General features: G+C 42.0%; 1 protein-coding gene across 5 annotated transcripts in view; it reads left to right on the top strand.

Moving 5' to 3' along the window:
- MIER1 (MIER1 transcriptional regulator) overlaps positions 1–26,316 on the top strand; it is a 38,658-nt gene that overhangs the window by 638 nt on the left and 11,704 nt on the right. For 4 of the 5 annotated variants that reach the window (XM_079314465.1, XM_079314463.1, XM_079314462.1 and 1 more), the window contains 7 exons: positions 12,954–12,978; positions 14,958–15,103; positions 18,660–18,827; positions 22,330–22,462; positions 24,245–24,309; positions 24,620–24,692; positions 26,097–26,248. In XM_079314465.1, the coding sequence (XP_079170591.1) occupies positions 15,005–15,103; positions 18,660–18,827; positions 22,330–22,462; positions 24,245–24,309; positions 24,620–24,692; positions 26,097–26,248 (690 nt within the window). In that variant the 5' untranslated portion in view covers positions 12,954–12,978; positions 14,958–15,004. Of the gene's footprint in view, positions 1–288; positions 618–12,953; positions 12,979–14,957; positions 15,104–18,659; positions 18,828–22,329; positions 22,463–24,244; positions 24,310–24,619; positions 24,693–26,096; positions 26,249–26,316 lie in introns of those variants that run through there. The other variant, XM_079314461.1, reaches the window with a different exon arrangement.

Here is a 26,316-nt window from a genome sequence, read left to right as displayed (position 1 = left end):
CGTGATTGCCATGTGAGGGGCGCGGCTTGTTTGCTTGAGTGAAACGTGCGGGGGCGTGGCTTGTGCCCGATGACATATATGGGCATGAGCCCGCCAGCTTCGGCGAGCTGGAGGCGTGGCTTTGCGGTTTGAGTGACAGGCAGGGCCTGTATACTCCGTGACAGGCGTGGGGGCGTGGCCTGTGCGCTGAGTGGCGGGCGGTGGGGAGCGGTGCGCGCTTTGATTGACATGTAAGGCGGTGGCCTTAGACTCTGAGTGACAGATAAAGCCTTATGCACTGACAGGCGAGGGCGTGGTCAAACCCCAAGTGACAGGAAGGGGGCGTGCCTCCACGCTGACTGACAGGTCGAACCATCGCTACATTACATACGAGGGGGCGTGTCTTCCTATTGACTGATAGGCCTTGTAGGCGTGGCCTGCCTTGACTGACAGCCGCCGCACGCACCCTACCCGCTTCCCGCGGTGCGCGGTGACGTCGTGCGTAACGCGGCCACGCCCCTCCCGCCCCGCCGCCGCTCCCGGTCCCGTCCCCGCCGCTCCCGCCGCTCCCTCCGGGACCCGGCGGCGCTTGCCGGCGATGTGACCCTTTCCCGGGAACACCAGCGACCATGGCTGAGGTGAGAGCGGCGGGGGCCTGCCCGCCAACTTGTTGCGCGGGGCCGCAAGTTTGTTGCGGGGAGCGGAGGCCCGCGGGAACCGGCGCTCCCGCCCGCTGCCCTCAGCGGCCTTCAGCCCCTTCGGGTCCCTCCCGGGAGCTTCAGGAGCGGGCGGCACCGAGCGCGGCGCCTCCCCGTTTTTATCCGCTAAAACATCGCTTTATTTCCTTTAAATATCTTTTTTTGCGGTCCTTAAAACAAAGGGGAATCGCTTAAAAGGTAGCGCGGTGTCCCGGCAGGGAGAGTATTCCCGTGGAATTCCCGGGATTGGCGGGGACTGGGGGGGTTATCTGGGGATAATGGGAGTTGTGTTGTGGGATAGAATGGGGATGTGATATGGTAATGGTAGGGAAATAATGGGGAAATGAAAAAAAAAAAAAAAAAGCCTCTTTATGGCAGTGTTGGGTTGGTAGGGGTTGGATTTACCCATCCCAATAGGATCCTTTCCCTTTTAGGAGTGGAATTGGGACTCATGAATTGATATTTCGTTAAGTTTTCCTCGAATTATCCCCAGATCCCAATCTCAGGGGTATTTGCTGCTCCAACAGTGTTGACAAAAGTGTCAGAAATGACAATTTGAAAAGTATACATTGGAAAAGTAAAATCTGTGGGACAGCTGTTGCTTCCAGGGCAAGCTGGAAGTGTCAAAATTCGATTTTACAGATGAAGCTTCTCCCCTTGAAATTCCTGAATATAGGAGGATTTCTCCTTAAATCATTTTCTCTTTTCCTCCCAACCCAAAACTTTAATGGAGCAGTCTTCCTGTTGTTGGGACAACACGTCCTGAGCTAATCTTAGAAGTTCCAAGAACCTGCCTGGGTGGTTTTGTACCTCGAGAGGGAATCCCAGCTCTGATCCCAAAAAATGTGGGGATTCTATAGAGCTGGAGAGAAATGGGGCCTTGCTGTGGAGTTTTTGTTCATTTTTTCATGAATTAACCCTGATATCCTGTGATAATCCCAGTATTCCACAGGCTCTGTGTCCTGTGGTCAATTCCTGCTCATTGTCACAGCAGTGGCAGCCCCAGGGCAGGGGAATCCCTGTGGGATGGGGAATCCCTGTGGGATGGGGAATCCCTGTGGGATGAGGAATCCCTGTGGGATGGGGAATCCCTGTGGGATGTGGAATCCCTGTGGGATGGAGAATCCCTGTGGGATGTGGAATCACTCTGGGATGAGGAATCCCTGTGGGATGTGGAATCCCACCAGGATGGGGAATCCCTGTGGGATGGGGAATCCCTGTGGGATGTGGAATCCCTGTGGGATGGGGAATCCCTGTGGGATGTGGAATCCCACCAGGATGGGGAATCCCTGTGGGATGGGGAATCCCACTAGGATGGGGAATCCCTGTGGAATGGGGAATCCCTGTGGGATGTGGAATCCCACCAGGATGGGGAATCCCTGTGGAATGGGGAATCCCTGTGGGATGGGGAATCCCTGTGGGATGTGGAATCCCTGTGGGATGGGGAATCCCTGTGGGATGGGGAATCCCTGTGGGATGGGGAATCCCACCAGGATGGGGAATCCCTGTGGGATGGGGAATCCCTGTGGGATGTGGAATCACTCTGGGATGAGGAATCCCTGTGGGATGGGGAATCCCTGTGGGATGGGGAATCCCTGTGGGATGGGGAATCCCACCAGGATGAGGAATCCCACCAGGATGGGGAATCCCACCAGGATGGGGAATCCCTGTGGGATGGGGAATCCCACCAGGATGGGGAATCCCACCAGGATGGGGAATCCCTGTGGGATGGGGAATCCCTGTGGGATGGGGAATCCCACCAGGATGGGGAATCCCTGTGGGATGTGGAATCCCTGTGGGATGGGGAATCCCACCAGGATGGGGAATCCCTGTGGGATGGGGAATCCCACCAGGATGGAGAATCCCTGTGGGATGGGGAATCCCTGTGGGATGGGGAATCCCTGTGGGATGGGGAATCCCACCAGGATGGGGAATCCCACCAGGATGGGGAATCCCACCAGGATGGGGAATCCCTGTGGGATGGGGAATCCGTGTGGGATGGGGAATCCCTGTGGGATGGGGAATCCCTGTGGGATGTGGAATCCCTGTGGGATGGGGAATCCCTGTGGGATGGGGAATCCCACCAGGATGGGGAATCCCACCAGGATGGGGAATCCCTGTGGGATGGGGAATCCCTGTGGGATGTGGAATCCCTGTGGGATGGGGAATCCCTGTGGGATGGGGAATCCCACCAGGATGGGGAATCCCACCAGGATGGGGAATCCCTGTGGGATGGGGAATCCCTGTGGGATGGGGAATCCCACCAGGATGGGGAATCCCACCAGGATGGGGAATCCCTGTGGGATGGGGAATCCCACCAGGATGGGGAATCCCTGTGGGATGGGGAATCCCTGTGGGATGGGGAATCCCTGTGGGATGGGGAATCCCTGTGGGATGTGGAATACCACCAGGATGGGGAATCCCTGTGGGATGGGGAATCCCACCAGGATGGGGAATCCCTGTGGGATGGGGAATCCCTGTGGGATGTGGAATACCACCAGGATGGGGAATCACTCTGGGATGGGGAATCTCTCTGGAATGTGGAGCTGCCTCCTTTGGCTTCTCCCTGGATGTTGTTCAGAGGGTGAGGCTTTGCTGTGTGTCAGTCTCAGACATTTTCATCTTTGCTTTTTTGGAGCTGAATTCCTTGTCCTGTTTGGGGTTTGATCCATCCCTGGATGAATTCAGGAGCAGCAGCACCTGCAGTTCATTCCCAGGCAACTGTTGCATCTGCATGGAGAAACAGTAATAATTTTAACAAATTAATCCTCTCAGTGATTTAACCTGTTGCAACATCCTGGATACAGTTCCCAGCTCAGTTTGTGTCCCTGCTGCTGGCAGAGTTGGAGCTGGATGGGCTTTAGGATTCCTTCCAGCCCAAACCATCCCAGGATTTTATGAATTTTGGGAATTCTCCTGAGCATGGCATTTCCTCCTAGCTCTGGTATCAACCAGTGCCTGGAGGAGCTGCAGATGATCAAAATATGGATGGGGAAGTGTCAGTCTGATGGTTCTTGTCCTCTTTACCATCATTTTCTAACAGCTGGCTGTTCTGAAGGGAGGCACAGGAGCTCCTCCTTCCCTCAGGAACCACCCTAAAATGTTGTGTTGCAGAGAATCAGAAACCTTCAAAGCCCAATGTGACTCTGAAACTTGCAGAGTTGCACAGGAAGGCTCTTCAGAAAGCAGGGCTGGAGGCCAGAAAGTGAAACTAAAGTCACCAAAAGTGCTGCTTCACTTTTGCAGAAGCAATTTGAATACAGGACAGACAAAGAAAAAAAAAAAGATTTTAAATATATATTAAATTTGAGATTAATAATCTGTGCTAGAGTTCTTTTTACTTTTATGTGATTCCTCATATTCCAACGTGTCAGAAGTTTGTTCCAGGCATAAACTGAAAAGAAAATATCTCTACCTTAAGATCAGCTGAAGCTTTGTGACTGTTACAATATCCTGCATTAAGCTGCTTACAGGGTGGTTTTGGTGGAGGAAATGCTGATACAAACAGATTTTCTCCAAAATAAGTATTTTAATGCCTCCTGAGAAGAAAAGATTGGGCCTGAAAAGCTTGATTAGCAACTGAAAGAGAATAGGTTTTGTTAATTCAGCCTTTATAACGTTGGAGTGAAATGTAAGTGAGAGAAGGAGATCTTCTGATCCCAAACCTGGAAGAGCTGGGGTCAGGCTTTTGTTTTGAACAGAGGCAGCTCAATACCTGCTGTAATTTCCAGAAGTGCCCAATTCCTGCTGCTCCTGTTGTTTCCTGAAGGGATGCACTTGCCAGGGTACTGAGCATGCAAAACCAAAGGGGAAAAGATGAGGGTTTGGGGACTTTTGTTGTTTTTCAGTGAATTAGGGGGAGGATCAGGTTTGCTGTGTGGGAAAGAGGATGGGGTGAGAGCCTTGGGGACTAAATATCCCTGATTTTTGGTTGGCATAGCTTGGAATTAACCTCAGGCTGGTTTAGTTATGGTTGAGGTGATCTGACAGCTCCTGAAAGGGGAGATCTGCTCCTGCTGCTGCTTTGGTGTGATGGCCCTGAACTTCCAGGAGTTGTTCCATCTCTGGCTGAGAACCTAAAAGTTTCCTGCAGGACAAGGAGGGAAAGATCCCACAGGAGCTGAAGCTGGAGTGGGGCAGCAGGAGCCAACCTGGAGTCAGCAGGACAAACCTGGGGTCAGCAGGAGCAAACCTGGGATCAGCAGGAGCCAACCTGGGGTCAGCAGGACAAACCTGGGGTCAGCAGGACAAACCTGGGGTCAGCAGGAGGAAACCTGGGGTCAGCAGGAGGAAACCTGGGGTCAGCAGGAGCCAACCTGGGGTCAGCAGGAGGAAACCTGGGGTCAGCAGGAGCAAACCTGGGGTCAGCAGGACAAACCTGGGGTCAGCAGGAGGAAACCTGGGATCAGCAGGAGCCAACCTGGGGTCAGCAGGACAAACCTGGGGTCAGCAGGAACAAACCTGGGGTCAGCAGGAGACAACCTGGGGTCAGCAGGAGCAAACCTGGGATCAGCAGGAGCCAACCTGGGGTCAGCAGGACAAACCTGGGGTCAGCAGGACAAATCTGGGATCAGCAGGACAAACCTGGGATCAGCAGGAACCAACCTGGGATCAGCAGGACAAACCTGGGGTCAGCAGGACAAACCTGGGATCAGCAGGAGCCAACCTGGGGTCAGCAGGACAAACCTGGGGTCAGCAGGACAATCCTGGGATCAGCAGGACAAACCTGGGGTCAGCAGGAACAAACCTGGGGTCAGCAGGAGCAAACCTGGGGTCAGCAGGACAAACCTGGGGTCAGCAGGACAATCCTGGGATCAGCAGGACAAACCTGGGGTCAGCAGGAACAAACCTGGGGTCAGCAGGAGCAAACCTGGGGTCAGCAGGAGCCAACCTGGGATCAGCAGGACAAACCTGGGATCAGCAGGAACCAACCTGGGGTCAGCAGGAGACAACCTGGGGTCAGCAGGAGCAAACCTGGGGTCAGCAGGACAAACCTGGGGTCAGCAGGACAAACCTGGGGTCAGCAGGAACAAACCTGGGGTCAGCAGGACAAACCTGGGGTCAGCAGGAACCAACCTGGGGTCAGCAGGAACAAACCTGGGGTCAGCAGGACAAACCTGGGGTCAGCAGGACAAACCTGGGGTCAGCAGGAACCAACCTAGGGTCAACAGGAACCAACCTGGGGTCAGCAGGAGCAAACCTGGGGTCAGCAGGAGCCAACCTGGGATCAGCAGGAACAAACCTGGGGTCAGCAGGACAAACCTGGGGTCAGCAGGACCCAACCTGGGGTCAGCAGGAACCAACCTGGGGTCAGCAGGAGCAAACCTGGGATCAGCAGGAACAAACCTGGGGTCAGCAGGAGCAAACCTGGGATCAGCAGGACAAACCTGGGGTCATCAGGAGCAAACCTGGGGGTCAGCAGGACAAACCTGGGGTCAGCAGGACAAACCTGGGGGGGGCAGCAGGAGCAAATCTGGGGTCAGCAGGACAAACCTGGGGTCAGCAGATCCTTCTTCACAACTGCCTGACAGGAGGGGACAGCCAGGGAGAATTTGGGAACAGGTCAGGCTGGAGCAGGGGAGGTCAGGTTGGATATTTGGGAAAATCCCTCCTGCAAAGGGCTGGCACATTCCTTATGTGACTGAACAGAATTCCTGTTTGTCCCAAAGCTCCAGCAGGCAGCTGAGCAGCTCCTTGTGCTTCACACCCAGAACCCCTGAGGTTCCTCAATTTTCTGACTGGCTGAAATAAGAACTCAAAGTTTTGCTTCTGCAGAGTGAATTTCTGAGGGGTTCAAAGTCAGGATTGGCTTTTTATGGTGTTGGGAAAGGACAGGAAGAAGTAGGAGCTGTGTTGGAGCAGGAGCTCTCCTGTGATGTCAGTGGACAATTAAATGTCAACCTAATTCCTTGGATTGCACTTTAATGTTTTCCAGTCTCTGACAGTTTAGTTGTTTTCAACAAAAAAAATCAGTTTATTAACATTGCATGCTTTAAGAAGTCATCTATAAATTCCTATTGTCTGAAAAAATTTCCATTTCTTCAACGTTCTGCTTCTTTCAGCTGAAGCATTTTAAACTTTGGGAATGTCACTGAATTCTGTTTTCATATTTTGAACAATGCTTCCTGATTTCTATCTTGAAACAGCTTTCAGGACAGAATGCTGAAGGAATATGTGCTCTGATAATTGTTCTTACTAACCTTTTCACATTTTTATTGAACTAAGGTGTAGTAGGAAGCAGCAGCAAAGTTCACACAGTTTGCAAATTGAGGTGTTTGAACAGTCAGAGTTTTTGAGGAGCTCCTGGATAAAGAACAAGGTCAAAATAGATTAAATCACAATTTCAATCAGGGATTGACATCAGTCAATCATATTTTTCTTAGCTGTAACCAATTGGGGCTTTTTATGTCATTTTTGTAGAATACAAACTGAGGTATGGAGAGCTGGGAATTCTGATTTTTTCCCTTCCTTGGAGAGGGAATAAAGTGGGTGGTCCTTGAGTTATTTTGTCATAACAGAAGGATTTAGAGGCTATTTTTTCACATGTGATAAAACATTGATATTTGTGAGCTTCCAGTCAGGAGGCAGCAGAGGGATTTAGGCAGACTGGAATTGTTGTAAAGTTGTTTCTTTTTGAGCCTTTTCCTGGCCAGGAGCCCCAGGCTGCATGAATATTTCCCTCCTAATCCTTTCACGTCACAAATTGTCCATAGGAATGTTTCCTTGTGGTGCCTGCCATACAACTGGGGCTGCTTTCTTCTGCAATCCCACCCCTCCACAGAACCCCAGCTTGATTAGCACAATATTTTAGATTGTAGCAAGGACTTGAGGAAGATGCTGGAGTGAAAATAAATAGGAAATGGGGAAGTGTGGAATTGTGGATTCTTTTGGAATGGGAAATTCTCCTGGTGGCATTTCAGGGAGAGAGTTTCCTCAGCCTGGAGAACCAATCCCTTGGGAAAATCCCTGCCTGGTGGTTCTGGGGTGGGACCTTGGACAGAACCTGGCACTCAGCACCCCAAGAGCTGCAGGGGAAAGCTGAAAATGAGTAGGTTTGGGTGGGTATTGGGCAGGAATTCCTGGCTGGGAGGGTGAGGGGATCCCTGGCAGTGCCCAAGGCCAGCCTGGAGCACCTGGGATGGTGGGAAGTGTCCTTGCCATGGATGGGATGGGATTTCAGGTCTCTTCTGCAGGCTGAACACCCACAGCTCTCTCAAAAATCTCAAAACTCAGCATTATGGGATGATTTGGGGTGGAAGGGAGCTCAGACCTTCTCTGCTCTCAGGTCTCCAGCCTGGTCTTGAAAACTTCCAAGGAAAAACACTGTGGAAAACTCCTCTTGGTACAGGGATCAAGGCTCAGCAGGGAATGGCCCAGCCAGGGCAGCTTTGCTGAGGGAGAGGCTGCAAGGCTGTGATATTCACATTTGGGATCTGGGAGTTCACACATTGCACCTGGTCTTTGTCTTCTGGAAGGACAGGAATTGTCTCATGTAACCACCAAAGCAAAAAAATAAAAATCCATGGATGTGCAGGCACTTTGGGCTGTGCAAGTGTTCATGTGTAGAACTGGAAAAGAAGACCAGAAGTGGTTTTTTCTGTTTTCTTGCTTGACTATGTTGCTATTTTCTCCCCAAGTTAAAAATGTGGCACTTTTTAATGTTTTAACACAAGTTAATTTGTGACACAACACACAGAGAGGGGCTGGCTGGGACTGTAGCATTTCTCTTATGGAAAGGGACACATTCCCTCTGAAATAAAATATTATTCCCTATTTTACCCAGTTCTTCTCTCCAGGCCCTACTCACAGGAGAGTTTTTAAACTTTGGGATGTTTTCCTGTGGCAGAGTTCAAGAGCTGAACAAATTGATGGGCTTGGTCAGGCATATTGCTATCAATATAAAGAGAATTTAATTCTGTTTTTTTTTTTAAATTTCTGTCCCTTCTGTTCAGGGGTTTTTGCTGTAGGGGAAAGAGGAAAAGCTCAGTGAATATCCCAGTGCATTTCAAGGGCTGGGATGAGCCTTGGCACAGTGCAGCACTGGGATCTCCTGGAATAAACCCTGCCAGGCTGCTGCCTCCTGAAGGCTGCTTGCATGAAACAAACAGCTCTGTGGGGTGGCTTCATCTCCATCCCAAATGATGGGGTCACACAGATCCCAGAGTCCAGGGAGGTTTTGGGGGAATGCTGTGGGTGTTTGTATGTGCTGCATCCATGGAACACACAGGGCTCTGAAGGGGACTGAGCAGCTTCAGTCCTTCTGTTCCATACCCAAAATATTGGGAATGGATTGGGTGGGATCTGTCCCATTTATTCCATATTTTGGGAATGGATTGGATGGGATCTGTCCCATTTATTCCATACCCAGGGAATGGATGGGATGGGATCTGTCCCATTTATTCCATATTTTGGGAATGGATAGGATGGGATCTGTCCCATCTATTCCATACCCAGGGAATTGATGGGATGGGATCTGTCCCATTTATTCCATATTTTGGAAATGGATAGGATGGGATCTGTCCCATCTATTCCATACCCAGGGAATGTTCTGGATGGGATCTGTCCCATCTATTCCATACCCAGGGAATGGATAGGATGGGATCTGTCCCATTTATTCCATATTTTGGGAATGTGTGGGATGGGATCTGTCCCATCTATTCCATACCCAGGGAATGTTCTGGATGGGATCTGTCCCATCTATTCCATACCCAGGGAATGGGTGGGATGGGATCTGTCCCATTTATTCCATACTTGAGGAATGTATGGGATGGGATGGGATCTGTCCCATTTATTCCATACTTGAGGAATGTATGGGATGGGATGGGATCTGTCCCATCTATTCCATATCCTACTGGATACATATTGGATACATATGGGGTGTGATCTTTTGACTGGTTGTTGCAGCCAAGTGTCCCTAACTTAGGGAAGTCCTGGCTTTTCTGAGATTCCTGAGAACACCCCTGGAATAAAACAATGGCATTCCTGCCGTGCTGATGACTTGGGGCTCAGTGTCTCTTTTCTCTCTTTACATGAGCTTTGTTCCCCTCAGAGCTGGATCTCCTTCAGGTTTCTCTGGAGCATTAACAAACGAGCTCCTCAGTGAGCAGGAATCCTTCCTCACCAGAGTTTTCCTCATTGCCCACGAGTCAGGAGTTCCTGGATGATTTTTCATCCCTTGGAGCTGCCAGTGTTGCCTTTGCTGATGGTGCAGTCCAGGACAGTTGCAGTGTGCATTGCCTGGCCATTGTCCATCCCTGTGTTTCTCTGTGGTTTTCTCTCCCCATTATCTTTAACAGGTAGCATCTCTTTGTTCCCACAAAGTGCTTTGTGCTTCCCTGGGAATGGCTGAGCAGCAAATGAAGGTGCACTGAAGAGCAGGGGTGGCCTTTTCCCAGGAAATCCTGTGCCATGGCTGTGCCATCCTTAGCAGTGACAATCTGCCAACACAGCCATGCAATCCTTCACCAGTGCCAGGGAATGCTCATCATGAAATGCCCCCAATGCCATCTGTTGTCCCCTGGCACCAAATGGGACAGCTCCTCAAGCAGAGGATGCTCCTTCACCTGAGCAGCCAGGCTGGCACTGGAGGCTTTTCCAGCTCCTTCTCCAGCCTCAAACTCGTGTTTGCAGCTCACAGAAATCTGGGATGAAGTCATGGAGAGGCTGGAAAAGTGGTGCCAGTCCTCTTGGGGGGTGCTGCTGGGCTGGCACAGCTGGCACAGCTGGCACAGCTGGCATAGCCATGCTGCCAGGAGCTCAGGGAGCTGCTGTGGGTCATGAACAAAGATGAGCTGCAATGGGACTGCCCAGAGCTGGGAACAGCAGCAGCAAATGGTTGGAAAGGTGGGAAATGCAGAATCCATATCCAGGGCAGGGCTTGGCAGGAGGAGCAGAGACCCACCAGCTGCATTTTGGCTCCCTGAACTCCTGATCCCTGATTTACATCCTGATTTTCCTTCTCAATTGAGCTTTTCCCTGAGCAGAGACCCACCAGCTGCATTTTGGCTCCCTGAGCTCCTGATCCCTGATTTACATCCTGATTTTCCTTCTCAATTGAGCTTTTCCCTGAGCAGAGACCCACCAGCTGCATTTTGGCTCCCTGAGCTCCTGATCCCTGATTTACATCCTGATTTTCCTTCTCAATTGAGCTTTTCCCCAAGCAGAGATCCACCAGCTGCATTTTGGCTCCCTGAACTCCTGATCCCTGATTTATATCCTGATTTTTCTTCTCAATTGAGCTTTTCCCCAGATCTTCCCTTCCCAGGTTGGAGCTGGGCTGAATCAGCCCCTTGGTGCAGCCAGAATTCCCCATGGATTACCCCAAAATTTATAAATCCTGATTTATAATCCATCAACTGCTTTCCAACTGAGATCTCAAAACTCCTCTGTCACATCAGAAATGATCCAGCAACATTTTGGGGTTTTTTTGCAAAATGAGTGTTATTTGTATAAGAGGCTCCCAATATTTTAATGGCTTTAATAATGGCTTTTCCTTCATTTCATGAGGAATTCTCATTGTGGTTTGGGATTCTTTTAAAATTCCTGAATTACAGAACTGGGAATTTGTACCCAGCTTCAAATGGGAATAATTTCTGTTCAACTGGAGCTCCCAGAATATCCCTGGGTTATGGAAAGGGGATTTTCTACCTGGACTTACATCAGAGCTAAAAATTTTTAATTTGAGAGGAGATATTTGCAGAATTTTATCATTTACTAAGGAAAATCTTTCATCCCTCACAAGAAATTCTCCTCAGGCCTTTAAACCCAGCTCTGTTCATTGGAGGGCAGAATCATTTCTGGAATAATTTTTTTATTAAATTAAGATTGGAAAACTTCTTTTTTTTTAAGATCCATCCCATCAGTCAGCAGCACCTCTAACTCATGTCCCCAAATGTCACCTCCCCCTGATTCATGCAAAAAAAATTGCATTTTTTTCCTGAATTTATTTGGTTTGCAACCCATGCTTGCTGCAATAAACCCATTAAGACTTTGTTAATTTGTATTAATGATTGCATATTGCTTTCTATTAATTATCCAGGTTTATCAGGCAAATAAAAAATAAAAAATCAAATAAAAAAATCAAATAAAGAGCAGTTCTTGCTGGCTGATCCTGATATTCAGCTCCAGGTCAGGAATGCTGGACTCTGGAATTTGTTTAAGATAATCTTTGCAAATAAAGAAATTTTTTTTAAATTTTATTTGAGGGGGGGGTTGTAGTGATGAGCAAAATTTCTCCTGGTGTTGTGTAAAAATCTTTGTGGTGTTTGAATTAATTAATTTGAATTTCTCTGGAAATTCTGCAGGAGAGCTGGGAATGGGATATTGGCAAGAAATTCAGTGTTTTTACTTTGTATTTTCCTTTTTCTGGACATATTTTGAGTTCATTTCTACATTGGAGACTCCCACAAAAGACAGGCAGATGTGTAAATGAAATTATTTCCTAAAAAATAAAAAAAAAAGTCTCTTCTCACTTTGAAGAGCTGCTGATATTAAAGAACTTCAAATTAATTTTTTTTTTTCAATTTTAGATTTTGCTTTGCTGCATCACTAAGCTGAGCTGAGAAGGAAAATCCTTTAAAAAATCCAATTTTTTTTTAAATTGAGGACATCATTACATCTGAATTAATCCAATAATATCTGAGTTTGCAGCAGGTGACAGGAGCAGCAGAGGGAAAATTCAATTTTCCTAACTTGGAAATAAAAATTTCCCCCCAGGAGGCTGAAGATTGGCAAAGGGATAAACAAGGCAAAGCAGGATTTTATTTAAAAAATTAATTATTTATAGAGGTTAAAAATTTAGGGCTAAAAAGGGGTTTTGGTAAATGGATTATTGGGGAAATCTAATTTTTTTTATCTCAAAAAAAAAAAATTCTGCTGTTTTTTTTTTTGTTTTTCCTCATAGCTGCATTGGAGATTAAGATTAAATTGATTTTTTTTTTTAAAGGAATTCTTATTATGATTTGGGATTCCTTTAAAAAATATGTCCCTGAATTGAAGGAGAATGGAAAAAAATTCCTCCTAATTTGGGATATCCCTGGATTGTGGAAAAGGGAATTTATACCTGGAGTTACATCAGAGCTGCTTTATTTATAAAATTAATTATGATTTATAAATATTTTAATATTGCATATTCTATATAATAAAGAGATAAAAATATATTTATAATATTTATAAATATGTGTTCTGTATCAGCTGAATAATTTGATTTATACAGGTTCAACATAGCAAAAATAATTTACTTTCTTTTCTTTTTTTTTTTTTTTTTTTTTTTTTTAGCCTTCTGTTGAGTCTTCAAGCCCAGGTAAATATTTATATTTTCAATAATTTCCAAGATTTTTGGCATATTATGAGTGGAAAAAACTTCCCAGAAGTTGTTGTTCCCTCTTGAGTTTTTATTTCTTTCAGAAAAATAATTAATTGCTTCATAATTAAATGGAATTTAAATTCTCCAGGGAAAAAGGGGGGGAAATATGAGGAGGGTTGGGATTAAAAATTGGGGGAAAAAGTGAATTAAAAATCAGGAGAAAAGGGGGGAAATTTGAACAGAATTAAAAATGAAATTAAAATTTGTCTTGGCAGTTGTAAATGAGGAAGGTGCCCAAGAATAAAAGAGTTTTTATTTGATAAATTCTTATTTTCAACTCTGTGAGGTGCTGGTGGAATTAAAATTATTATTTAGAATATTCCCATAAAGGAAATTTCCCTGAATAACAAGGCAAAGATGAAGGAGGGAGGAACAATAATTTGAATTTTTGCTCACAATTCTGCTTCAAGCATCACATAAAAAACAACTAAAAAAATGCAAATTTGTGAGGCTGTGATGGAACTAAATAAATAATAATAAAAATATTATTGGGAATTTTCCCCACATAGGAAATGTCCCTGAATGACAAGAGAAATACAAAAGAGTTAGGGAAAATAATTTGAATTTTTGCTCACAGTTCTGCTTTAAGCATCACATAAAAAAACAACTAAAAAAATCCAAATTTGTGAGGTCATGATGGAGCTAAATAAATAATAATAAAAATATTATTTGGGAATATTCCCTTTAAAAGAAATTTCCCTGAATAACAAGACATAGATAAAGGAGTGATGGAAAATAATTTGAATTTTCGTTCATGATTCTGCTTCGAATATCACACAAAGAAACAATAAAAAAATCCAAATTTGTGAAGCTGTGATGGAATTAAACAAATAATAATAAAAATATTATTTAGAATATTTCCCTTAAAGGAAATTTCCATGAGTCACCAGGCAAAGACAACGAGTGATGGAAAATAATTTGAATTTTCACTCATAATTCTGCTTTGAATATCACACAAAGAAACAACAAAAAAAAATGCAAATTTGTGAATTCTGATGGAATTAAAAATATTATTGGGAAAGTTTCCCTATAGAAGAAATTTCCCTGAATAACAAGGCAAAGATGAAAGAACAAGGGATAATAATTTGAATTTTCGCTCACAATTCTGCTTTGAATATCACACAAATAAACAACAAAATAATCCAACTTTGTGAGGTCATGATGGAACTAAATAAATAATAATAAAAATATTATTTGGAATTTTTTTGTCACAAAGGAAATCTCCCTGAGTCACAAGGCAAAAACAAAGGAACGAGGGACAATAATTTGAATTTTCGCTCATAATTCTGCTTTGAATATCACACAAATAAACAACAAAAAAATGCAAATTTGTGAAGCTGTGATGGAACTAAACAAATAATAATAAATATATTATCTGAAATTTTTTGTCACAAAGGAAATTTCCCTGAGTCACAAGGCAAAGTCAACAAGTGACGGAAAATAATTTGAATTTTCGCTCATAATTCTGCTTTGAATATCACACAAATAAACAACAAAATAATCCAAATTTGTGAAGCTGTGATGGAATTAAATAAATAATAATAAAAATATCATTGGGAATTTTTTTGTCACAAAGGAAATCTCCCTGAATAACAAGGCAAAGACAAAGGAGTGACGGAAAATAATTTGAATTTTCGCTCATAATTCTTCTTCAAATATCACACAAAGAAACAACAAAAAAATGCAAATTTGTGAAGCTGTGATGGAACTAAACAAATAATAATAAATATATTATTTGAAATTTTTTGTCACAAAGGAAATTTTCTGGAGTCACAAGGCAAAGTCAACAAGTGACGGAAAATAATTTGAATTTTCGCTCATAATTCTGCTTCAAATATCACACAAAGAAACAACAAAAAAAAGCAAATTTGTGAATTGTGATGGAATTCAAAATGTTTGTGGGCATGTTTCCCCAGGAGGTTCAGCAGCATCTGATGATCATGAGTTTGACCCCTCAGCTGAGATGCTGGTGCACGACTTCGATGACGAGCGCACCTTAGAGGAGGAGGAGATGATGGAAGGAGAACCAAACTTCAGATCTGAAATTGAGGATCTCAACAGGGTAGGTTTAGGAATTTAAAAAAAAAAAAAAAAATTTAAAAAATCCATTCAGAAATAAATAATAAACAGAAGGGGAAAAACTGAATGAATTTATTGAAAATTGGGGAGAATAAATGAGGCGTAAATATGAAAAATGTGGGTTTTGCATCTCTAAGATTTGTGTTTGACTAATAGAAATTAAATGTTTGACTAATAGAAATTAAAATATCATCTGAGGAAACTTGTGTATTCCACCTGCACCTGAGTTGTGCTTGTGTATTTTTATTTTAAAATAAAACCTCTCATAATTCACTTTTTTTTCTGCTTTTTCATCCAAATATTTGTCATTGAAAAGATGCAGAGGAAATGATCTCCAGACTTTATTTAACATGAATAATGATGCCAATAACACTTGCAATTAATTGATTGCATTTCATCAATAATTCCAGAGTAAATGTTCATTTCTGTGTGGTCATTCCAGCTTCTGCTCTCACTCCTTCAGTTATTTCTCAGGCAGGAATAATATTCTGAAATGACCAAGTGGGTTCATTAGAAATGCAAATTAATTTAGATCTGTGGCTTTGTTGGCCTCATTATCACATCATTCATGATTCACTGATGAATATTTGATATATTTGATCTACAAATGCAATTTAGCTTCAGTGACTTTGCCAATAGGACTTGGAATTAATTTCCTCCATTTCATCTATATTTCCTTTTTTTTTTTTTTTAATCTCTTAATTTCCAGGTTGGTATTAAATGGAAAACATCAAGATAAATAAATAGTTGGTGAATTGAAATGGAGATGAAATGAGGAATGGAGCTTCACATGTCTCTCATGTGGGGTTTAAATTGAAATTAATTTGAAATTAAATTGAATTAATTAAATTGAAAGTGTTTCATGGAATTCTCTCCCTACATTACAACCCTTCACTTTATCCCTTCATATCCAGTGGTTACCTCTAGTTAAATAAATTATTTTATTTATTACCCTCTAGGGTAAATAATAAATAAATACAGGAATTTTTTTTCACTTTTTCAAATTTTTGCAGTACCCTGAAGTGATACAAAAATCCCAATTTGTGTTTTCTCTTGGAGAGCTGCTGCTCTCTTGAAATGAAGAGGCTTTACCTGAGAAAAATCATATCAATATGAATAAATATTTTATTTATTTATTGTGAATAACATGATATATTCCATTTAATTCATGTTATTGTGAATAACATAATATATTTAATTTAATTCAACATTTAGTTCATGTTATTCTGAATAACATGATATATTCCATTTAATTTATGTTACTCTGGACAACATGATATATTTCATTTAAGTCAACATTTAATTCATGTTATTGTGAATAACATGATATATTCCATTTAATTTATGTTACTCTGGACAACATGATATATTTCATTTAAGTCAACATTTAATTCATGATACTATGAACAACATAATACATTTCATTTAATTCAACATTTAATTAATGTTATTGTGAATAACATAATACATTTAATTTAATTCAACATTTAATTCATGTGGTTTGCAGGGCTGGGTGTAAAGTTTAATTAAAGGGTAGAGGAATAAGAGGTAGAATGGGTTAGTTCTTTAAAATAAAATCAAATTAATGGAATGGAATGAAATGGAATAGAATAGAATAGAATAGAATAGAATAGAATAGAATAGAATAGAATAGAATAGAATAGAATAGAATAGAATAGAATAGAATAGAATAGAATAGAATAGAATAGAATAGAATAGAATAGAATAGAATAGAATAGAAAAAATAAAATTAAAATAGAATAAAGTAGAAGTAAAATAGAATAAAAAATAGAATAGAATAGAATAGAATAGAATAGAATAGAATAGAATAGAATAGAATAGAATAGAATAGAATAGAAAAAATAAAATTAAAATAGAATAAAGTAGAAGTAAAATAGAATAAAAAATAGAATAGAATAGAATAGAATAGAATAGAATAGAATAGAATAGAATAGAATAGAATAGAATAGAATAGAATAGAATAGAATAGAATAGAATAGAAGTAAAATAGAATAAAAAATAAAATAAAATAAAATAAAATAAAATAAAATAAAATAAAATAAAATAAAATAAAATAAAATAAAATAAAATACACATTTACTAAGGGCTGCTAACCTCTGTCACCCTTGTTTTTACAGAGCACAACCAACTCCACTTTTATCACTGGAATTCTGGGATGTTTCCAGAAATTAGATCAGTGCAGGCCCTTAGGATAGGAAGTCTGAGGTCAGCCAATAACTAAAAATATCAGATTATCATCCAACATGAGCATTAAATACAAGAAAAATACTATTTGGAGCAAGCAGCCAACTCCAGATCATAAACAAAGGATTGGATGTTCTGAGAGAGAATTTTGAAATAATCCCTGAAAATTTCAGCTCTGAAAAATCTCCCTAGGGATGATTTGTCCTGAAGGTTGGACAAAAAAGGATTAAAAGTAAAGAATTCAAAGTAAATAATGAAGGAATTAATTTGCAGAGCCAGTGATATATTTTATTAATAGTATTTATTGGTTAAATTTAGTTGAAAATAGTTATTAATAGTATTTATTAGTATTTTTATTATTAAAGGTTTGGGAGCCTTTATTTCATTAATAATTATTAATAAGTAAATAAGTGCATTTTATTAATACAATAAAATAATTTTTAAATTAATTTATATGAGAACTGACAGTATAAATTGAAATGTCTCCAGAGCAGACATTTTTAATTAAAAAAAAAAAAATTAATTTAAATAAATAAATCAGGTGTCCCTGATCCCTGGTGGAGCAATTCCTGTGGATATCCCAGTTAATTCCCACTTTTTATTTGGATTTGCCTGTGATCTCTGTGTTCTTTTTTTGGGGTTTTTTTTTGTTTTTTTTGTTTTTTCTTTTTTTATTCTGTGCAGCAATTCCTGTGGAATTTTCCCAGTTAATTCCCAGTTTTTATTTGGGTTTTCCCCTAATCCCTGGTGGAGCAATCCCAGTGTCCATCCCATCCATTCCCAGTTTTTATTTGGATTTCCCCCTAATCCCTGTGTTTTTTTGATGCTGTTCAGCAGTCCCAGTGTCCATCCCATCCATTCCCAGTTTTTATTTGGATTTCCCCTGATCCCTGGTGGAGCAATCCCAGTGTCCATCCATCCATTCCCAGTTTTTATTTGGATTTCCCCCTAATCCCTGTGTTTAATGATTCTGTTCAGCAGTCCCAGTGTCCATCCCATCCATTCCCAGTTTTTATTTGGATTTCCCCCTGTTCCCTGTGTTTTTTTTGATGCTGTTCAGCAATCCCAGTGCCCATCCCATCCATTCCCAGTTTTTATTTGGATTTTCCCCTGATCCCTGGTGGAGCAATCCCAGTGTCCATCCATCCATTCCCAGTTTTTATTTGGATTTTCCCCTGTTCCCTGTGTTTAATGATTCTGTTCAGCAATCCCAGTGTCCATCCCATCCATTCCCAGTTTTTATTTGGATTTTCCCCTGTTCCCTGTGTTTAATGATGCTGTTCAGCAGTCCCAGTGTCCATCCCATCCATTCCCAGTTTTATTTCTTTTCCCAGGAGAGTGCCATGCCCATCCAGGAGCTGCTGAGTCGCTATGGCTACGATGGCACCGTGCCCCTGCAGGAGGAGGAGGAGGAAGAGGAGGAGGAGGAGGAAGAGGAGGAGGGAGAAGATGAGGATGATGTTGATAATGATGACAACAGTGGCTGCAGTGGGGAGAACAAGGTAAATGTCAGCTCATTTGCATCTGTAAATTTGGGATTTGCTCAGTGTCCCAGCTAATTTGTGATTTCATAAACCTTATTCTTAATTAGCCATCTGTGTTTCTCTTAATTCCATCTCTCTCATCCCAAATGGATGAGGATTTAAATTGAAATTTTTTAAAATTTTTAAATTAAATTCAGTTTTAAATGCAGCACGATGGGATGGGAGTTGTCCTTCAGAACTTCAGCACTGACATTTTAAATGCCTGCAGAGATCCAAGTGAACATTTAGTTTGAGTAGAAAAGCTGATTATTGAAACTGCACAAGTGTGGAGTTGGATTCAATCTGCCTCTGGGTCTTGGAAATCCTGTAAATTTTCCAGCTTGAGCCTTTTAAATTGTATTTTTCCAGCCTGGTTGTACTTGAATTCACTGAACCTAATGCTTCATATCTCTGCAAAATGTTTAGTTTTGAGCTTAGCTTCTTCAAACTCCTTCTCTGTGTTCTCTTCAAATAATTTTCTGATTTTAAAAAAGAGTTTTTCCTGCTTGGAATGTAAAATCCTGTCACAGGCACAGCTGCAGCATCCTGAATTCCATTAAGACACAAACCCCTTGGAATTATCAATGACACAAAATGTAGAGATTTCATTTCTAATGTACCTTTTTAAAAAAATCCATTCTGTGCTTTTGGTTCCTTTCCCTATTTTAGAAGCCCTGGAATGGCAGAGAGGGAGGAGGAAGCTCAGGGATTGCCAGGCTGCCCTGGCAGATGGAGCAGGTGGTTCAGAGGAACATCCAGAGCTGGGCTGGCCAGGAAAGGGACAGCACAGGGGGGAACTGCTGGGACAGGGGGGCTGCAGGGAGAATCCTCCTGGAGAGTTCATTCTGGGGAATTCCTTCTGGAAAATTCCTTCTGGAAAATTCCTTCTGGAAAATTCCTTCTGGAGAATTCCTTCTGGAGAAATCCTTCTGGAGAATTCCATCTGGAGAATTCCTTAGGGGAATTCCTTCTGGAGAATTCCTTCTGGAGAATTCCTTAGGGAGAATTCATTCTGGGGAATTCCTTCTGGAGAATTCCATCTGGAGAATTCCTTAGGGGAATTCATTCTGGAGAATTCCTTCTGGGAATTCCTTCTGGAGAATTCCTTAGGGAGAATTCCTTCTGGAGAATTCCTTCTGGAGAATTCATTCTGGGGAATTCCTTCTGGAGAATTCCTTCTGGAGAATTCATTCTGGGGAATTCCTTCTGGAGAATTCATTCTGGAGAATTAATTCTGGGAATTCCTTCTGGGGAATTCCTTCTGGAGAATTCCTTCTGGAGAATTCCTTAGGGACAATTCATTCTGGGGAATTCCTTCTGGAGAATTCCTTAGAGGAATTCATTCTGGAGAATTCTTTAGGGGAATTCCTTCTGGAGAATTCCTTAGGGAGAATTCCTTCTGGAAAATTCCTTCTGGAGAATTCAATCTGGAGAATTCCTTAGGGGAATTCCTTCTGGAGAATTCCTTCTGGAAAATTCCTTCTGGAGAATTCCATCTGGAGAATTCCTTAGGGGAATTCATTCTGGAGAATTCCTTAGGGAGAATTCCTTCTGGAGAATTCCATCTGGAGAATTCCTTAGGGGAATTCATTCTGGAGAATTCCTTCTGGAGAATTCCTTAGGGAGAATTCCTTCAGGAAAATGTCCTCGTGGAAAGGGATCCCATCCCAGTCCATCCCAGTTCAGCCCATCCCAGTACTGGGATCAGGCCCATCCCAGTTTAACCCAGTCCAGTCCATCTCAGCATTGGGATCAGGCCCATCCCAGTCCATCCCAGTCTATTCCATCCCAGCACTGGGATCAGACCTTCCTAGTCCAGCCCAGTCCAGCCCATCCTAGCACTGGGGTCAGACCCTCCCCAGCCCATCCCAGTCCCTCCCAGTCCATCCCAGTCCATCCCAGTCCCTCCCAGTCCCTCCCAGTCCCTCCCAGTCCCTCCCAGTCCCTCCCAGTCCCTCCCAGTCCATCCCAGTCCCTCCCAGTCCCTCCCAGTCCCTCCCAGTCCCTCCCAGCCCCTCCCAGCCCCTCCCAGCCCATCCCAGCCCCTCCCAGCCCATCCCAGCCCATCCCAGTCCATCCCAGTCCACCCCAGCCCATCCCAGTCCCTCCCAGTCCCTCCCAGTCCCTCCCCAGCCCATCCCAGCCCATCCCAGCCCATCCCAGTCCCTCCCAGCCCACCCCAGCCCATCCCAGTCCATCCCAGTCCCTCCCAGCCCACCCCAGCCCATCCCAGTCCCTCCCCAGCCCATCCCAGCCCATCCCAGCCCATCCCAGTCCCTCCCAGTCCCTCCCAGTCCCTCCCCAGCCCATCCCAGCCCATCCCAGCCCATCCCAGTCCCTCCCAGCCCACCCCAGCCCATCCCAGTCCATCCCAGTCCCTCCCAGTCCACCCCAGCCCATCCCAGTCCCTCCCCAGCCCATCCCAGCCCATCCCAGCCCATCCCAGTCCCTCCCAGTCCCTCCCAGTCCCTCCCAGTCCCTCCCAGTTGCTGTGCTGGCCCTGCAGTGGGAGCAGTGATGGAATCACTCCCTGCTCTTGGTGCTTTCTATTTTTAATCTGCTTTGAGCTGCACATGTGACAAACAGCAGGAAGCACAGACAGCAGCCTTGCAAGCACAAAAAATCAATTTAAAATAGATTTAGATTTTTATTTTTCTCTGCTTGTAATAATTCGTGTAGTTTGTGGTGGTTTGTCTATAAATAAATTAGAATTTTTGGTCTGGGCTCAGTGTTCTGAACCACTCAATTCACATGGATTTTTTATGGAAAGTTCTATTTTCACTTAAATCCTCCCCTTTTTATTGAAAATTCCTAAGAAAGGGCTTTAAACAACAAAGTAAAGTTTCAAGTGAAATGGAATTCAGTAAAAAACAAGAGGATTGAAAAAAGCAAAAATTAAGATTTTATTTGGGTTCATATTTCTGGATTGATCTGCTGGAAAACAACCTTAGAATATGTTCACACATTAAAATGTTACTAATTAAGGAAAAAAAAATAATTTATTCTAATAAATTTATTCTGATAAAGGAATTTATGCAGATTTTTAATCACTCAATGTGCTGTTCCTGTGGGGTTGAACCACTCAATTCACAGGAATTTTTTAAGGAAATTTCCATTTCCACCTAAATCCTCCCCTTTTTATGGAAGGTTCCATTTTCACTTTAATCCTCCCCTTTTTATTGAAAATTCCTAAGAAAGAGCATTAAACACCAAAGTAAAATTTCAGGTGAAATTAAATTCAATAAAAACCACAAGGCTTAAAAAACCCCAAAAATTCATATTTTTACCTATTTAAAAAACCTCAGAATGAGTTCACACATTAAAAAATTTACATTTGTGGCAGCACAGATAGGACGAACCACAAATCAATAGACATTTAAGCTTGAATATTACCAATCCTGACCAAAAAAAAAATCAAATTTCACCCTACCAAACACACCTAATTTATTCCATGATTAATTTTGATTTGATTTTGTGGCAGGAGGAGACCATCAAAGATTCCTCAGGGCAGGAAGATGAGACCCAATCCTCCAATGATGACCCAGCCCCCCCTGGGGCCCCCCAGGACCCCCAGGAGCTGATTCGCCCTCGGCGCTGCAAATATTTTGATACCAGTGAGTCCAGTTTAATCCCAGCCTAAAATCCCAGTGCTCTGTGCCACAAATGCACTGGCATCCCTAAAAACAGGGACTTTTCCTCTTCATGCTGCTGAAAATTGAAAAATTGAAATAATTCAAAATTGAAATAAGTTAAATTTTCCAGGTTGCAATTAATTCGTGTGCTCTGATTGTTTGCCAAAGTTTGGGCTCTGCCCTCAGCCAAAGGAGCTCAGAGTCCTGAGGGAAAAATCCTCCTCAAGGGAAAAATCAACTGAAATTACCTAGAAATAAAATCCATTTTCATTCTTATTTTTTTTACAAACTGATTTTGCATCCACCTGACTCTGATTTGCCTGGATCTCCCTCCTGTAAATATTTTGATACCAGTGAGTCCAGTTTAATCCCAGCCTAAAATCCCAGTGCTCTGTGCCACAAATGCACTGGCATCCCTAAAAACAGGGACTTTTCCTCTTCATGGCACTGCTGCTGCTGCTGGGAATTGAAAGAATTGAAAAATTGAAATAATTGAAATAATTCGAAATTGGAATTTTCCAGGTTACAATTAATTGGTGTGCTCTGATTATTTGCCAAAGTTTGGGCTCTGCCCTCAGCCAAAGGAGCTCAGAGTCCTGAGGGAAAAATCCTCCTCAAGGGAAAAATCAACAGAAATTTCCTACAAATAAAATACAGATTTTAAAATTTCCTACAAATAAACCCCAGAAACTGAAGAGTGATAAAATCTGGGAAAGGCCAAGAATTGTTAACCTTGAAATAATGGAGAAGGGAGGGTCACAAAGAGGAAAATTGGCTCAAGAATTCCATTTTTGATTCTGTTAAACTGATCATTTTCATTCTTATTTTCTTTATAAATTGATTTTGCATCCACCTGACTCTGATTTCCCTGGATCTCCCCTGATGGGATCTGACCCTTTTGGGCTGCTTGGCAAAACAAATATTTCATCTTATTTCAGTGAAACTTCCTCTTGCTATTTGTAATTTTTTATATTTTTAATAAAGAATTATTTGTAATTCTTTCTCTTCTGGGATTGAACAAATAAAAAAAATTCCTCACCATGCCTTACACTTGATTATTCTTAATAACAACTTTGTAGAAATGCAGTTTTTAATTTGCAGTTTATTTAAATCCAAAATTGCCAAGGAGCCTTTAAATTTAAATGAACAAAATCCAAATTAGCCAAGGAACATTTAAATTTAAATGAACAACTGCCAAGTGTGTAGCTGTGCAAAAGATTGCAACTACCTTCAATGAATTCCTATTTTTAAGCACAAAATTAATTTAATTCAACTGTCTTGCATTAGGTTTAGTGGTTTTTTACAGCTTTCAGCTGTGTATAAAATGTCATTTAATCCAGAAATAATTTGAATTCTACTCTATCACATCCTGGTCTGTATCATAAAGAGATTAATTCCTCCCAATCCTTATCCCAAATTTCTCCCACCTCCTGCTGAGACCTACCTGAAATTCCCTCCAAAAGAACAGCAGCAATCAAGCCAGGAAAAGGAACTGTAAAAATAAAAATATTCCCACAAATTGGGATCATTCCAAGCTGAAGGAAATTGGAATTTAGTAACAAAATTCAGGGATGTGTTTATTTCTATTTTAATTCCTCAGAGCTTGTATCTTCATGTAAATGTGGGTGGGTCAATTTTTTAATCTTGTCCCCAAAAGTGTCAATTTTGTCCCCAAAATTGTCCCTGGCCCTGCTGGGGTGAGATAAGAGCTGCAGGCTCAGCCTCTGCTCTTCTGACCTTCCATGGCTGCAAAATTCCTTGCAGATAGTGAAATTGAGGAGGAATCTGAAGAGGATGAAGATTATATTCCCTCAGAAGATTGGAAAAAGGTAAATATTCATCTCACATTCCATGATTCAATAATTAATCTGTTATTGTGCTTTATGGAGCACCTCAATCCTGGTTTTCCCCATAAATAGGAAAGTTTTGATAATAAAAAATCTTTAAATCTTCCCTAAACAGTAAAAAAAAAAATCCATTTTCGTATAGTTGTTTCAAACGTTGCATTTTTAGATTTGAAACAATGAAAATTTTAAGAGGGGAGGAGAAAAAGATGTGCTCATGTTCCTGTTTGCTAACAAAAAAAAAAAAAAAAAAATCTCAGGGTTTGCTTCACTTCTTCTTTTTCTTGCCACTCAGGAAATCATGGTGGGCTCCATGTTTCAAGCTGAAATTCCAGCTGGCACCTGCAAATACAAAGAGAATGAAAAAGGTGAGATTTGATCATTTATTGATATTTGGGATTGATGTCTGATTAGGAGAAAGAAAAGATTTGATTGGTGTCCTGTGTCTTAATAAATGAGTGATAATTAGAGCCACCATCATCAAATTATAGCTCAGCCTGTGCTTCAGCAGAGCTGGAGGAAGAGGAAAAAAAGGATTTTATTCTTGATTAAAAAATTGTGATTTAGTGATCCACACAACATCTTCACTTGGAGATTTATTTTATTGGAAATAAAACAGCTAATGGAGAAATAGGAACTGGATTATCACATTAAAAGGGTGGTACCAGCACCTTTGGTTTTCACATTTTGTACCTCTTCCATCAGGAATAAAATATTCTGCTTTTATGGATTATTTTTTTCCCTACAAATATTTCCCTTCATCCCAAGCAGAGGCTCTGTCAGGAAAGGCAGATCCAGTTTAAACCCATGAAAAGCATAAAAGGAAATTTATTAGGAAATTCCTAAGAATTTGCTCACACTGCAGGACAATAAAAATGATTTTTTTTTTTTGTAGTTTTGTATAATTAATTTTGAAATAACCACCACAAAAGCTGGAGCCTTCCTACAATCCAAGTTTTTGCTCAGTTACCCAGAGAAGTTGTGGGTTCTCCTGGATCCTTGGAATCCATGGAATTGGATGATTTTTAAGGTCTTTTCCAACCCAAACCATTCCAGGATTCTCTGAAGGTTCCTAGAAATCTTCTTTTTTTTTTTTTTTTTTTTTTTTTTTCCTGGAATGAGCAGCCAAACATCAGCTGAGTTGGAACCTCTGGTGTAAAAACCTCCCAGAAAACTCCTGGGAGCTGTTCCCAAAATGTGTTCTGGGTGAAACAGAGCTGCTTGCTTTTCAAGACATTTTAAATCATTTTCTTTGCCACTTTTAGGGTTTTATTTGTATTTATTTCCATGATAAAATCCTTTTTCAGCCTCCTGAGCTCCCCCCGTCCTTTGCTGACTGTGCTTTCCCAACCATTCCTCTTGGAATCTTCAAATTCCTTTCCTGCTGCTCTTCCTCAGGTTGTTGAATCCCTCAGAAAAAATCTGGATATTTTCCTGTTTAATAGCCAGAATTTCACTTTATTCTGTTACAATCCAAAGCTTGCCTCTTCCAAAATAAAACTGGGGGATAATCAGGGAATATCTCACTTGGCCCACATTAATTTCACTTTCCTGCTTTTAAATTCCTCTGAAAGCTCTGGAAAAGATGGAGATGAAAATTCTGGAATTGCAGGATGAGTTGTAAAATCCAGAACTCAAAAGTCCAAAAATCCAAATTATTTTGGATCTTCACCCACCAACTTTTACCTACGTGTTCCAAGATTGATCAGACACAACAAATACATTTCTAATGTTTTAATTTCATTCTAATTCTTTTTTTCTTATTTCTCCAGTGTATGAAAATGATGATCAGCTGCTCTGGAATCCTGATTTTTTACCAGAGGATAAAGTGATTGAATTTCTGAGCGAAGCCTCGAGGCGCACGGGGGAGGAGAAAGGTCTGGATGCAATTCCTGAGGGATCCCACATTAAAGACAATGAGCAGGTACAGAAAAAAAAATCATAATTGAATTTATTTTCTATAATTAATCATCTTTTTATTTTTATTTACTC

Source organism: Erithacus rubecula (assembly GCF_903797595.1).
Source record: "Erithacus rubecula genome assembly, chromosome: 10".
Taxonomy (NCBI): Eukaryota; Metazoa; Chordata; class Aves; order Passeriformes; family Muscicapidae; genus Erithacus; species Erithacus rubecula.
The sequence above is the reverse complement of the archived record's forward strand: the minus strand, read 5'-3'. Positions and strand labels throughout refer to the sequence as shown.